The sequence below is a fragment of the Cladosporium halotolerans genome (assembly GCF_011745625.1).
Source record: "Cladosporium halotolerans strain TM138-S3 chromosome Unknown Sca6, whole genome shotgun sequence".
Taxonomy (NCBI): domain Eukaryota; kingdom Fungi; phylum Ascomycota; class Dothideomycetes; order Cladosporiales; family Cladosporiaceae; genus Cladosporium; species Cladosporium halotolerans.
Genome location: NW_027191457.1, coordinates 1145560 through 1159066, shown reverse-complemented (window position 1 = coordinate 1159066; position 13507 = coordinate 1145560). Strand labels below are relative to the sequence as shown.

Here is a 13507-nt window from a genome sequence, read left to right as displayed (position 1 = left end):
ACTGAATCTGATTATTCAGGTCCGAGCTCAATCAGGGACCTGATTGATTGATTACCTGATTGATTATCTGATTGAGAAAATCAAGATTCAAGATCTATGCCCATGGCAAATCCAAGAGCCGGGTCGACCAGTCTGGTCGCCAGTCCAAAAAGTGAGCCGCGAATCGGAAGCCAGGCGCACATCTCTCCAACATGCAAAGTAAGGGGCCAGATGAAGCACAGTCCATAGAACATGTAGCCAAGCGTCAAAGCAATGGGTCCAGCTTTTGCGAGCACGCCTCCAATTCCAACGAACAACCCAATCCCGATTGCTCCGGCGACTGCCATGAGTTGCACATGACGGGCGGACAACTTTCTCTTCACCGCGGAGACACTTGCGACATTGCCAGTTTCGACCTGAGGAGTGTCTGTGACAATCTCGTTGTGTTTGAAATCTTCCTGGTTGGCCATGTTGGTGGTGTAGATACTAGATGCGAAAAATCAAAAGCGCCCCCGTTTTCGCAACCTTTCCCCCAGATGATATATCCTCTCCATACTCGGATGAGGTACCTCGCTGTCGGACGCAGCTGGGGGAGAAGCAACATTGCTTATCTAAATCCGACCAGAACAAGCAGGGCCATGCGACGAACAGCCCCGGACAATTGATGTGGCGATCTTGGCGCGAGCTTAGGGCCTTGGGGGGTTCTAAAGCCTCCTTGGCTTCGAGCGCCACTTCACGATTGGAAGCGCACAACAGCAATTGCCCGAGAATCTGCCATAACGCGGATATGGGAACGACTGCATTCCTTGAGCATAGATAAGAAATGTGTCATTGGGGGCGGGGGTGCCGCCAATGATCTCAATCGAGTCCAGAAACCTTGACCCGGCTGCCATTTCGGCATCGCATCTCTGAAACGTACTCACATAAGTTTGCAAATGCCATGCCACGCCCTATCGACTGACTTTGCTATCCTCGACCCAACCATCTTGACATTGAGATCAACGGTGCGTCAACACACAGCCCTAAGCATTCTCAACCTCTAAGCAGCTGGGGTTGAGAACTCTGTATACCATTGATAGGTAGTTTGGCTCTCAGATCCGACGCCGGTTGCCAGGCCTAAGCCATCGACGTACTCAGGTTGTTCAAAAATGTACAGAGCAGCGTTCGCAGGGAGCAGTTACCACCATTCGTCCTTTGTCTTCCGAATCGCTCATTCGGAAAGTTCGTTGTGATAGCACAATCTAGCCAGAGCCGGGGATCACGAAGCGATACTCTCCAAGAATGCTATCAAAAGTGTCGCCATCGAAGGGGCCTTCGAAAGATGTCAGCGTCTTTCAAACATCAGGCGGTGGAAGATCGTACGTAGGAGACCACGTAACATATCCATCGCCACTGTACTCAAACAAGTACGCAATAGAGCGGGTTGTTTCTTTGGAAAATTCGATGTCGGTCGAGAGGCAGATTACCTCGAAGAGGTCCCCATTAGCACGTGCGCTGATCGCGCTGCCCTCTGTGACTGAGGTCTGAATAGTAGTGGTGCAGCTGTCGTCTTCGGCACACTATACATTCTGAGAAACTCTTCTTTGCACTCCGCGCTCTGTGAATTGATCATTTTCCGTATAATATGAGCAGGATCGTTTTGTCATCCAGTCCTTTTTTGAGGGTGCCGCAGACATAGCCGCGGTCCGCTCGCGCGCGATGTTGTTCTCAGCAAGATTGCTCAAGTGCTTTGCTTCGCGCTTCGCTAGTTGACTCAAGGAAGAGGGTTGGCGCGGTGCCCACTCCATCGACACGCCGTCGGCAAGGTCACGCTTGCCGGTGCCGTTCAGCGTAGTAAAAGTGCCAAGACTGGTGGCAGACGTGCCGCCTTGCAATGCTGCAACTCTGGCCTGAGCCATGGTAGTCGCAGGCTCAGCATCGTCGCAATCGCCATTACCGCAACAGAAGTGGAGCATGAATGAATTGCGGATGTGAGTTTTGCAACAACCCTTGTTGTGCCATCCGGTTAGATAGTAACCACAGTTCTGCACTTCCACTGTCGCAGGAGTGCGGACGATCAAACGAAATCCCTCGTCCATCTCGTTGCTGTTCCACCAGACATCATACTCGTCTTTCTCAGCTGCGAAATCGTAACCGCCAAAGACCTCATTGGACTGGTAGATGATGCATTCCGGATAGCCACTGCCGAGTTCGAACTCTGGTCCGCAAGAAGAGCCTGTGCAACCATTTTCTGTGCATGCGAGAACATTGCCTTCTGCTGGGAGAGCTACATCCTGCCCTGAAGCGAAGCGCACGAGAATCAGAAGACTCGTGAAGGATCTGAGCCTCTGAATTGCTTTTAGCTGAGGACACGATAACGCGAGCCTTTTTCAAGTACTCACGAAAGTGAACATCTTTGTTTTCCGAATTTATTGACTCGTCAAGCTGGGAAACGAACGTTTGTATGCTGTGATGTCTCCTCAAGAATGGTGTGAACAAAAAGAAGAATGCTGATGAGCGTGATGGCATGGCCTTATAGTTACCATGCGCCCTGACAGGAGGCTTCCCGAGGAGTATTCGGAGACACGGGGAAAACAATCGTCATCACTGACATTCCTACGCCATGACTGACACAGTGGTTGATAGCAAGCGACTCTGAAGGATGTAGCCTCGGTCCTAGCGCGTGAAAATGGACTTCGAATCTCGGCCGCCTGTTGCGGCTCCTTATTGGCATTCATGACAGTGGAGACATCCTATATGAGCGCTCACATTTGAAGAGATTCATGCATGCTCGTTCCCGGTAGATGCTTGTAGCAATGAGCTCGGAAAGACTTAGGCTTCAGGAGGATGTTGTTTTTTCGGTAGATGTTCATATATCCCTCAAAGGCTAGGATCATCATGAAAAGCTCCATCCTGGCTCAGTCACCGTTCACAAAATTCAGGCCAGTAGATGCGTAAAGCCTGAGTGAGCCAGGCCTCACATGCCATTTCCGACGACGTGCCTGGTCCGCTGCGGGGCCGCGCAACATTCAGATCATGGACGTGGACCATAACCATGACCGGGTCGATTTCGCGCGATGACGATGTCGCTTGCAGGTCGATGCCAGTAGTAGGGATTCCGATGTGGAGACGCAAGTCGGAGCGGTGGGCTGAAGGATTCTCCAGCGTTGCCGCAAGTCGGCTTGGCAGTCACGGCACCATTGCAGCCCGCTCCGGATCGGCGGGCAATCGACTTCCCATACGTACGGAGCTACGAGTTTAGAGGTGTTGGAGCATGACTAGAGACCGCATGGGTGTGAAACGGCTCCCAGGTCTGGCCTTTTCGCGCTCCGCCCCGCGCTCCGCTCACGCCTTATGCCAAGGTCATGTCCACTCCGTTCCGCCCCTTTCCGAGCCCTGACCGATGTTGTCTGCCGTTCAAAACTGCGCAGCTACCACCTAATGCTGCGTTCTACGTCGATTCGGAGCACCCGAAGAGACGCCAAAGTCGATGGATCATCTTCCTACGCGTTGGGCCGCCACGACTTCCTAGCATTTCCTAGCAACAGGCAGCCTGCAACAATGCCAAGATGATGATTCAGGCTTCCCTAATCTTCTACCTACGAACACTGTTGCCCGGCCTTCTTCAAGACCCTACGAGTTTCCAGGTCGCAAAGTTTCTACCGTCACGAATCCAAGCCTTCACTAATCTTGCACTGATCAACCAAGAGTCTGCCTTCGTCATGTCGGACGACCTGGCAACGCACAATTGCAGCAGTACCGCTGTACCAAACGCTATCGGCGCCGCTGGTGGATGGTGCATCAAGGCCAACGGGTGCGTGGAGCCTGAACTTATGGCATGAAATGCACGGATCAGATACCGAGAACGTTGCAGGCACCCTCGCATGCAAACTTGTTGCTCGCAGCTCGGCAATGGAACAATCTACACCCAAGGAAGCTGCTACGAGTGGTGCGACATTGACGCAGCTGATACGCGCGAGTTCAGCGAATGCCTCAAAGACGGGACCAATAGCTCGAGTGTGATTCATGGTCTCGGGTGCAGCCTTTCGCATGAAGGGAATGAAGATGACAGTAGTATTGCTTCTGTCCATAGCGCGCCGAAAACAGCAGTTTCCGTGCTTCTCTGCTGTTTGCTTGCGTCTAGCATACTCTACGCTTGAGATGGTTTGGCCAATGTCCATAGCTGCGGTATAGGTATCTCACCAAGCGACTAGGGGACGTTGATACTGCGGTCTTCCAAGTGATCTTTACTTGCTATGAGTCGTTCCATTGAGCATCTTTGAGCTCATCATAGGCTTCTGCGTGCCACATTTCAGGGAGACATCTGGCTAAGTCATCTTCGCTTAGCTGCTTTCGCGGATGAGTGGAGCTTTAAAATTTTCTATTCCAGCTGAGTTAGCTGCTTCGGGTAAGACACCAGAGTTCAGTCATTGACTAAGGTACCAGGCTTTCGCACGTCTGCAGCAGTCAGGAGCATTGCGAACCGGTCGATTCAGACACGAGGTAGCCAATGCCCATCGAGACCTCCAGCAATCTATGGAAAGTCAGAAGCTAAAGGACTAACGTATTGCCCCTTAAAGGTTATCTCATGTTGCAAACGGTTGCTCGATAGCATAAAGCTGGCAAACAAAATGTTCAACGGCTATACAATCGAGCGATATAGTCAACCTCTACTCAGTTGGTAGGCTTGGGAGTGACGAGTGCAAGCGAGCCAGCAGTCGAGACGCACTGAGCGCCGTTCGGGTAGGAGTGAGCAGGGTTGCAGGCGAAAGTGGCCGAAGCACTCGGCGTAATGAGCGTGAGCGAGCCAGCGGTAGAAACGCACCGAGCGCCGTTGGGGTAGGAGTGTGCCGGATTGCAAGCGAAAGTGGTGGAGGCCGCGGGAGTGACGAGGGTGAGTGCTCCGTCGGTAGAGACGCACTGAGCGCCGTTCGGGTAAGAGTGCGCAGGGTTGCAAGCAAAGGTTGCGGAGGGTGTCGGTGTCACCAGGCTCAAGGCACCGGCGGTAGAGATACAGGAGGCTCCGTTGGGGTAAGAGTGAGCCGGGTTGCAAGCAAAGTCGTTCTGCACAGGGTTGGCAGATGTGAGGCCTGCCACGGCAATGATAGAGTACAGGAATTGGCGCATCTTGAATTCGTTTTCGTGTTCAGTGTGTTTGCTTTCTTGTTGGTCGGAAACTGGGAAAAGAGCTCGAAGGGTGCTGTCTGAAAATTGTGTTGTGCAATGAGATCAGGGTTGTAACAGTGGTGATATTTGTAGTATCCTCAGGAAAGCACGATCCAAAGCACTGATCTACATTGTAGACCCACACCCAGGGCTAGGCTCGTATTTCAAAAGCGGTATTTTTAGGCAGTGTGGTCGCTTGACGTCTATTGCAAGGACGACCGAGATACCGCGCTAAGCCCTTGCTGCTAATCGTTCATGGCGCAATGTGTGATAGGGAGATGAATAATGTCAGACACCGTTTGGCGTGTGCAAAAATTCGTGGCCCAAATGGAACCTATCGGGGACATTGAAGCAAGAGACAAGGCGATGCAGCAATAAACATATTCAGGTAGAAGCTGAACTGATATTAGCAGGTCTCATGCTGCCTTGGCAGTCACTGTACGCTTCCGACAAACATCGAACGGTTCATGGCTTCCTGAACAAATCTGGGTGTCGCGAAGTCCTCGGAAGTGTCAGCTCGCCGGCTCCGCTGAAGCCTCCGCGACTCATGTGTGCAATCAAGGTGGAGGCGGCACGCCCCCACTACACTCTGCCCGGACCTTATGGCGGCTGAGCTGTCACTCCGGAGGTTTCAGGAGCTGTCCTGTGCTCTGCTTGTCCTTTTCAGATAGGGCACTCCGTGGCAAAGGTGTGGCGGTAGCAGTAAAGCGTGCAAGGAATATACGGTCGCATGGCGAAGATCCTTATTCGCAGCTGTCTCCGTGCGGAATTGCACACCGCCAATGTCATCGTCGGTACTTGCGCCAGAAGATTTCGTGCCAACCTTCCAATCATGGTCTCCTTTTCTGGGAGAAATCCAGCAGCACTCAAGATGCCGCTAGCAGGAGCATAACGCTCCGCGATTTGACCGGGCTACCGACACGCGACAAGTGCGCCAAATCCCAAGGAGATGATGCGGTTTGGGGTTATTCATCAGCGAATGGCATCCGTTGCTGTTGCTCAACACAAGACGGCGAGGGCAGCAAACGGCAGCATCGTATAGACAAGAGGACGACTAATGACCACTTGATTTGAGCGAAGGATGAAGGATCAGTAGCCTCTCGTTTAGCGCTTGGCGGCTGAGGGTACTTGCAGCTGCCGCCTGAGTAAACCTAGCATTGCAGAAGGACTTGCCGCAGACTTTCATCCACGTGCTGAGCTTCGTAGGCCATGTCGAGCAGCTTTTGTGAAGTAAAGAGAAAGCGCACTCCCGGTTTCAGCACGACACCAGTGATAGGACGCGTGCAAACCGAGTGAGAAATCCAGCTGCTCTGCCTGCGATGGCACGAATCGCATCAGATGAAGAGCAGCAATTTCGGTTTGTGGTCCTTGCTTTCGATGAGTCCCGTTCCGTACTTCAGGGCTGTAGGCGTCATACATTCAGCCCGGTGAAGCGAGTGTTCTCGTGAAGGGACAGCGGCTACACTTTCATGGCGTGCAAAGTATAGGACAGTGGCAGCCGGTTACGCCCATGTTTGAACACCCATTCTTCTGCATCTGTCCGTCAGTCACTTGCTCCGAGAGGCCTCACACGCCGGAAAGACACGTACCGTTTTCTACCTCGGCCATCTGCTCTTTTCAAAATTCCCAAGGCACACTGTTATGCTCGGATAGACTCGTGATCATCAATCCTGCTGCAGCGACGGCCCCGATGATCTCACCAACACTATACTGCCTCTCCGGGCAAGCCTCGGTCTCCGTGAATGAATTATCTTCGGCGCTCACAGCCGCGATTCGGCCCAGATTCCGAAAGTAAGGCTTTGTAATCATCACCCGATTTCTATGATTCTCGTCAACAGCATCCACAATAGGATGCTTCTCTCTCAGGAATAGACTCCCACCGGGCCTCAAAAGTTTAGCCACTGTCTTCGCCCAGAGAAGCAGATCCTTCTCGCGGCCTAGCGTGCCAATCGCCATGTACACGACATCGAACCCGTCCGGCCCCAGCATCTCATTCCCGCCGTAGACGCCGACTTTCTCCGTGAATCGCACGTTCTCGGTGCTAGGTGCTTTGAGGAGCCTGCGCGCCTGCCGTAGATCAGTGCCGTGGCCCACTGCCTCAGCGGCACCTAGCCGCGCTAGAGAAAGCACGGCAGTGCCGTCATCGCGTTGCAATTGCAACACTCGCCGGCACAGAACGTCCGGGAGAAGGGACAAGTCGAATCGCAGGCGAGGAGAGAGAAAGTCAGGCTCTTCGAGATACCGGATGAAATCCTTATGCCGCGGCCGCGCGGTCTTCTTGTTCTGTAGCACACCGCGGCGGCCCAACGTGGAGAAGATGGCGCTGCCGGAGAGCTCTGTCCCGAATTTCTCAGAGAAAAAGGACGCGACATCTTTGAAGTACATGTCCGGGTGCTCAGCGCGATAGGCGACAATCTCAGCTTCTTGCTCTTCGGCGAGTTTTCGAGGGCGACCGCGTTTCTTGAGGGTCACTCGGCCAGGCTTTCGATGGGTGCCATAGGCGATCCAGTTCTGGCGCCATTTACGCACAGCGCTGGCGGTGCAGTTGTGCTCTTCACCGATTTCGACGGCAGTCTTGTTGAGAGTGAAGATCTTGCGATGGATCTGCGCCATGTCTTCTTCAGGGAGACGGCGAGGCATGGCCTACGAGAGTGTATGGATGATGGGCAGTATCACCGTGTTGGAGCAGCTGCGAATGCTCTACGCAAAGCGCTGAGGACGTGCTTCACGAACGCGATCATCGGCGGCTAGAGCGTCACGCGATGTTTGTCTGAGACAAGGGTGGCACGCTCATCCTTGAAGTATCGCTGAGAGATTTAGAATGGGTGTCGCTGGCGGGACAAGCTTTTGACACTACCTTAGTGAAGGTACAACGTGCTGGAGCACAAAACGTGGGCTAGGTGAGTTGCCGGCTTCATGCAGCACGGCCGCTTCCGAGTCCTTGTATCGGAAAAGGGTAGCCTCGGGGATTAAGCTGCCATTGTCGACGGGGGTTGAAGCGCCGTTGATTTACCGATGTATGGTGAAGGGAAGGCGCAGGCTGAATATTGCAATTGTTCACTGCATCAGACGCGGTAAAAAGCTGGGTCCAAATCAATCGCAGAGCAAAATGCAGGGCAAAATGCATCGGCCGGGAATCGAACCCGGGGCTGGCCGACAATCGGAAGTAGAATATCTCGATGGCAACGGCCAATTTTACCACTAAACCACCAATGCATTATTGAGTGAAATCAAATTTCTACAATATAGATAATTGGGAAAAGCGGCAGAGCGATCACTCCACAAAGCTTCCGAGCACAGCATCGGAGGGCTGTTACATGCATGTAGAGCTCCGGTCGCATCGACTTGCTAAGAAAAGTTCTGAAAGCAGCCGATTTTCAATAACAGACTTCTGAAATCATGACAGGACGCAAGGCGCGAGCGCAAGGAGCCCTTAATTAGGCTAGCAGCACGCCGGTGGCTCGGTTTCGCCGACAGGGCTGTGCTGACATGAATCCTTCACCGATCTTTGCCTCATCGGGACGCTCTTGCGACAGCTGCGCCAACAACACGCCTTTGGCACATCATGGCCGTGACAACACTGCCTGCCATCAAGCAAGAGCGCGCACGCTTCCTATTGTAGCAACCTCGACACACACCCTAGTAGCTTTTCCAGATATAATAGCCATTTGTCCCGTCCGGCCCTCCAACATATCTCTGCTCGTCACACTGCAAAAGGAGGACGTCCAAAAGCGTCACACGCCTCGAGGACACAACAAAGATGCTTTCCCCATTACTGGACGTCTCAGGCTCCACATCTCAATGGCCCTCTAACCGCTCCATCTCCCGAACAATCTTTTCGCGAGACACCACCGAAGCCGATGCCAAAGCATGCGCTCGACCCATACCAACTCTCATAGGCGACCCCCTGTATGCGAGTGGCGACCTAACATTTCACCAGCTCGCGATCTACATCTGTGCCCCTTGCTTAGCAGTGACAACTGTCGCCACCCTTCATTTATCATGGCAACATCTGCGCAACTACACTGCTCCGCAAGAGCAGCGCCAGATTCTCCGGATAATAGCCATGCCGGTCTTCTACTGTTTGTTCAATTTTTTGGCGCTCTGCTGGTACTCCAATTTCCAATACATCCACCCGCTGGCCGGCCTCTACCAGTCCTTTGCCGTTGCAGCGTTGTTCTTCCTTCTCCTTGAATGGGTCTGCCCGGAAGGCACCGACAGAGACAGATATTTCGACGAGATGCCCTTCAAAGGGAAGAAGGGCGAGATCATCGAAGGCGGCTCTCTAGCTTGGTTCCAGGTATGCCCGACCCTGAACGTACCGTACTCAACAACCGCACGAAACTGACCCGCCCACCAGCGCACCTGGGCTTCCATCTTCCAATTTCCCCTTATCACGCTCGCCTTCACCATCATTGAGATCGTCACCCAGTACTACGGGGAGTACTGCTCCAACTCTTTCTCCGCCAAGCACGCTCACCTCTGGCTTTTCCTCGCCAGTTTGTTGATCGTCGCCGGCGCTCTGGAAGGCACGATCGCATTTGCAAAGCGGACGAAAGGCGAGATGAGCGGGACGCACAAGGAGCGCGCGAAGATCTACTCTTTCCTGGGGATAATATTCTTCCAAATTATCCAAAACGTACGAATGCCCCTTCAGATGCCCCTCATGCAAAGAAAGCAGAATCTGACCACCCATCAAACAGATCCTGTTCTCTCTCCTCAACGGCAAACTCTTCTCCCCTACGCGGAAACTGACCTATAACGACATCAACTTTGGTATGCCCGCGCTGCTCACCTGCCTCGAAACCGTGCTCTTCAGCCTGATCTTCCAGTGGTCGTATAGCGCAGCTGAGTTCCGCGGCCGCGCGGACAGATACCTCGAGGCTGCGCTCGCGCCACGCCTAGGAATGTGGCGCGCAGTGCGGGACGCACTGGATCTGAGCGATATTGTGAACGCAGTCTGGGTGGCATTGGGTCTTGCTTGGAAGGGTCTTATGGCGTGGTGGAATGGTCCTTCAGCGAAAGAGGGATCGACGGGCAGGGCTGCGGGGCTAGCAGGAGCCGTGGCGGCGAAAAGGAGGACGGTAAGGCAGGGACGCTCACCGTTTGATGATAACGTGGCAGCCCCTGGGCCTACGGCGCCGCGCGCAGCGAAAGATCCGGCGCCAGCTGGGCGAGCGAGGACGTTCAGGCACGACGAGGAGTTGGGCGTACATGCGTATAGGGGCGACGAGTACGTGCCATTGAGAGGCGGGTCGAGAGACTCCAGTCTCAGCGATCAATCAGGCGGAAGACGGTGGGGTGGCGCATAGAAACAGAGGATGATGTTGAGCGCGACTTTGAAGTTTTTGTACATCATCTAGGTATACCGATCATACGGGCGTTTTACCACTTATTCCCCTTGCCCTTCTTCTTTTTGCCACCGCCTTGTTGCTGCTGCTTGCTCTTTACGACATCCGCGCCCGGTGTCGCAGGCCTACTATCCTCACTGACGGCGCCCTGTGCCATCATCGCCTGCTTCGCCTTCCCCTTTTTCCCTTTTGGCTTGTACGAGCTGCGATCGCGGAGAGGTAACCAGCGCTCGGGATCGGGAGTGCGATTCGGATCGTAGTCTTTAGGCATCTTACTCTTGCATAGCTTCTTGTGCTTCTTGGGCTTTGTTTGCTGCTCTTCTGCGGGGCGCTTACGTGTTGCTGCGGCAATGACTGACGCCGGAGGCTGCGCGATGCCGGCGGCTTCGAGAGCTTCGACGTCAATATCTTTGACGAGCTGATCGACTGGTTGTAGGGATGAAAGGTCGGAGGATTTAGCGGTCGCGGGCGATGCGGCGAGGAGGCCTGCGGCGGCGTAGCGGTCCGAGGGCTCTTTGTCGTGCAGGTCTTGGAATATGTCGCGAGCGAGCGTTTGATGTGAGGGGTCTTGGGACTCGGTCAAGGAGCTTCCCGCTGCTTTGAGCAAGTGTATCACGCCGCGAGAATGGTTTGATCGAGTGCGCCAATGCGTCGCGGCTTTTCCAAGTGCAGATCGGGCAGGCTCACGCCTGCTTTGGCTGTTGTAAAGGCTAACAAGGGTTCCTACCAAACCAGGGGCGAATCGCATGTCCAGATCGCTGCCGTTTGCAGAATTCTCGAGCTTCGTGAGGAACTTCTCCAAGTGCACAGTTGCTGAGGTGAGGTTTCCAATCTGTACATAAGATTGGACAATTGTGAGGATAAGGCCAATATCGTTCGGACGCTTCTCCAGCAAAGGCAAGAAATGTTTGAGGGCATCTTTGCCCACTTTGTTCCGGGCATGCGCTGCAGCATTGACAACAGAGAGACCGTTGAGCCGCCTGTCAAGGGTAGCACCATCCTGCTTCGAGAGAGCTTTCGATGTGGAGTCGACGACACCGCCGAACTTCATGGCTAGCAGTTCGGTGGCGGAGCTGTTCTGCTCGAGGGCAGCAGTTTGGTAGGCGAAAGGATAGTCGGGTTTCAGCGTCTCAAGGTCAAAGGCCAGCAGTCTCTGGGCGAGGAAAGGGTTGCTTGGTACACCAGCTGCTGCAATGCTGTTCACCCTTGCGATGAGTTTCGAGCTTTGATCGGGAAAAGTCTTTTCGCCAATGCTCTGGCCCAGTTTGTTCGCCTCTTCGTGCCTTCCCAACCTGGTCAGAACGTAAATCTGCTGCACCGCAATCGGTAGCAATTCCGTCTCCTTATCCTCTTCGGTCATGTCCTCCACCGACTCACAGAGGTCGCGCGCACGCTTCAGTAGCACCTCACCTTGCCCCAGCTCCCCTCTCGCTATGCTTCCGCAAGCAGCGTTGTACGCCGTCTCGAATGCCTCCAAATCTCCCCTCGCAGCTCTCTTGTTTTGAACCATCGCGCCCTTCCCTGACCACTCCAGTTGCGCATCAACCGCCGAAGCATTTACCCTGAGGTCTGCTTCGGCATCTTGAGCCTGATTAGCGCTCAACTGCTTGTACAGCTCCGCCGCCCGCTGGAAGTCCTCGGTTCTGTACCGTGCCTGGGCCTCCACATGGCTGTAACCGCGCTGAGAGCCCTTCGCTGCAATCTCTGCCGCCTCTGCCGACTTGCCTGACTTGTACAGAGCGTAAGCGTATTCCAAGCGCACCTTCTCTTTCAGCTTGTCCCCGCCGGCTTCGATTGCGGTGACTGCGTCCGAATAGCGGTCCAGGTTCAGCAGGGCGACAGCCTTGACATGCTGCGTTTCAAGATCGCCCTTGGATTGCTTGAGAGCAGCTTCAGCAGAGCGCAGGATCTCATCGTGATCCTCGATGTGGGTTTTCTTGAGGAGCGAGGCTAGCGCTGCAGCCATTGTGAATTCGCGGGGAGTGGACGATGCCGTATGCGAGTGTGTTGCCGTGGGAGGACAGATACGGCGCGGTAGAGCTGCCCACTTACTCGCGAGCAAGTATCGAAGTGCTCACGTGGGCTATAGCAATCGCTGGGCGCTGGGATGATGTGTAGCTGGCGCTCTTCGCTTGGCGGGGCGGGCGGCTCTGGTGCTCGGTGGTCTCTGAATTTCGCCCCACTTCCAAAGTTTGGGGATGGCCCTGCGCGCGGAGCCGCTGCCAGACCTCACCTCTTCACTCTCACAAGCCATCCGGGTCATTTGCACAGAATGAAGTTCTAATCGCACGAGTTTGATTTCTGAAGAAGCTTGTATGATGCCGACTCAATGGCAGTGCGCTCTCCAGCGTCACCATTCGTGCCATTGCGGGCGTGAGCGCAGTCGAGTGCCTCCCTTGCGCAGGGTTGAGATCACTTCCTCTTGCATGGTTCTCAATTCTTGCCTTGCGACTTCTTCGGTGAGCCTCACTACTAATTGAGAGTGTTGAGATTGAAACCAGTGTCCTAGCCCCTGCCGAAGCGGCCCAAATTGCCTTAGCATTGCACCTGGGCTCACAATTGCACAAGCCCTGTTCATAAGGATGGAACCTTTGCACTCGCCCACAAACCAAGAAAAGTCTCTCGCTGCTGAAGCTATCCTGGCAAGGATGTTATGTACCATTTATCCTCCACGGACCTACGCGGCCCTCATTTTGCGGCAGAGCCAACCCGTGGATCACAAGGCCGACAAACCAGTCATGCGACCCTCTTCCATCCACGCGGGTGCACCACTTTCGCGCCATACGGTCGCGCAGAAAATAGCGACATGGAAAGCTTACCAGCTCAGTGTCTCACGTGACGCCCTCGCAAGAAGGCGTAGCTGCCCAGTGAGCGCGTCACGTGCCCGCGCTAAGGGGAGCAGCCGCTGCAATGAACTGATTTAAAGCTGTTACGCCCCTCACCGTCATCCTTTCTCTCCCGGCTCATCGTGGGTTCCTTAGTCTAGTTGGGAACGCGCGGGACTGCTTTGGGCAATCGGGACGCCGACCCCA

General features: G+C 54.3%; 5 protein-coding genes across 5 annotated transcripts; 1 reads left to right on the top strand and 4 right to left on the bottom strand.

The window, feature by feature from the left end:
- Positions 1–80: 80 nt before the first annotated feature.
- Positions 81–449, bottom strand: WHR41_02739 (uncharacterized protein; the record flags this gene model as incomplete). Its single annotated transcript, XM_069371345.1, has 1 exon — positions 81–449. The coding sequence occupies one exon, from the start codon at positions 447–449 to the stop codon at positions 81–83; it is 369 nt and encodes a 122-aa protein (XP_069231708.1).
- A 4183-nt stretch (positions 450–4632) lies between these two features.
- Positions 4633–5085, bottom strand: WHR41_02738 (uncharacterized protein; the record flags this gene model as incomplete). The annotated part of the gene is made up of 1 exon (XM_069371344.1): positions 4633–5085. One exon carries the CDS (start codon positions 5083–5085, stop codon positions 4633–4635), a length of 453 nt encoding a protein of 150 aa, XP_069231707.1.
- Positions 5086–6583: 1498 nt separating this feature from the next.
- Positions 6584–7737, bottom strand: WHR41_02737 (uncharacterized protein; the record flags this gene model as incomplete). Its single annotated transcript, XM_069371343.1, has 4 exons — positions 6584–6660; positions 6714–6737; positions 6825–7191; positions 7654–7737. The coding sequence occupies 4 exons, from the start codon at positions 7735–7737 to the stop codon at positions 6584–6586; spliced, it is 552 nt and encodes a 183-aa protein (XP_069231713.1).
- A 934-nt stretch (positions 7738–8671) lies between these two features.
- On the top strand, positions 8672–10519 carry WHR41_02736 (uncharacterized protein). Its single transcript, XM_069371342.1, has 3 exons — positions 8672–9424; positions 9485–9763; positions 9828–10519. The coding sequence occupies exons 1-3, from the start codon at positions 8885–8887 to the stop codon at positions 10434–10436; spliced, it is 1428 nt and encodes a 475-aa protein (XP_069231712.1). The 5' UTR covers positions 8672–8884; the 3' UTR covers positions 10437–10519.
- Positions 10510–12441, bottom strand: WHR41_02735 (uncharacterized protein; the record flags this gene model as incomplete). Its single annotated transcript, XM_069371341.1, has 1 exon — positions 10510–12441. One exon carries the CDS (start codon positions 12439–12441, stop codon positions 10510–10512), a length of 1932 nt encoding a protein of 643 aa, XP_069231928.1.
- Between the last annotated feature and the right edge of the window lie 1066 nt (positions 12442–13507).

Excerpts from the sequence above, each read along its gene's own strand:
- WHR41_02736 (XM_069371342.1), top strand. The coding sequence starts at position 8,885 with ATGCTTTCCCCATTACTGGACGTCTCAGGCTCCACATCTCAATGGCCC. Across the intron at positions 9,425-9,484 it reads GCTCTCTAGCTTGGTTCCAG|CGCACCTGGGCTTCCATCTT; the intron begins GTATGCCCGACC and ends CCCGCCCACCAG. Across the intron at positions 9,764-9,827 it reads TCTTCCAAATTATCCAAAAC|ATCCTGTTCTCTCTCCTCAA; the intron begins GTACGAATGCCC and ends CCCATCAAACAG.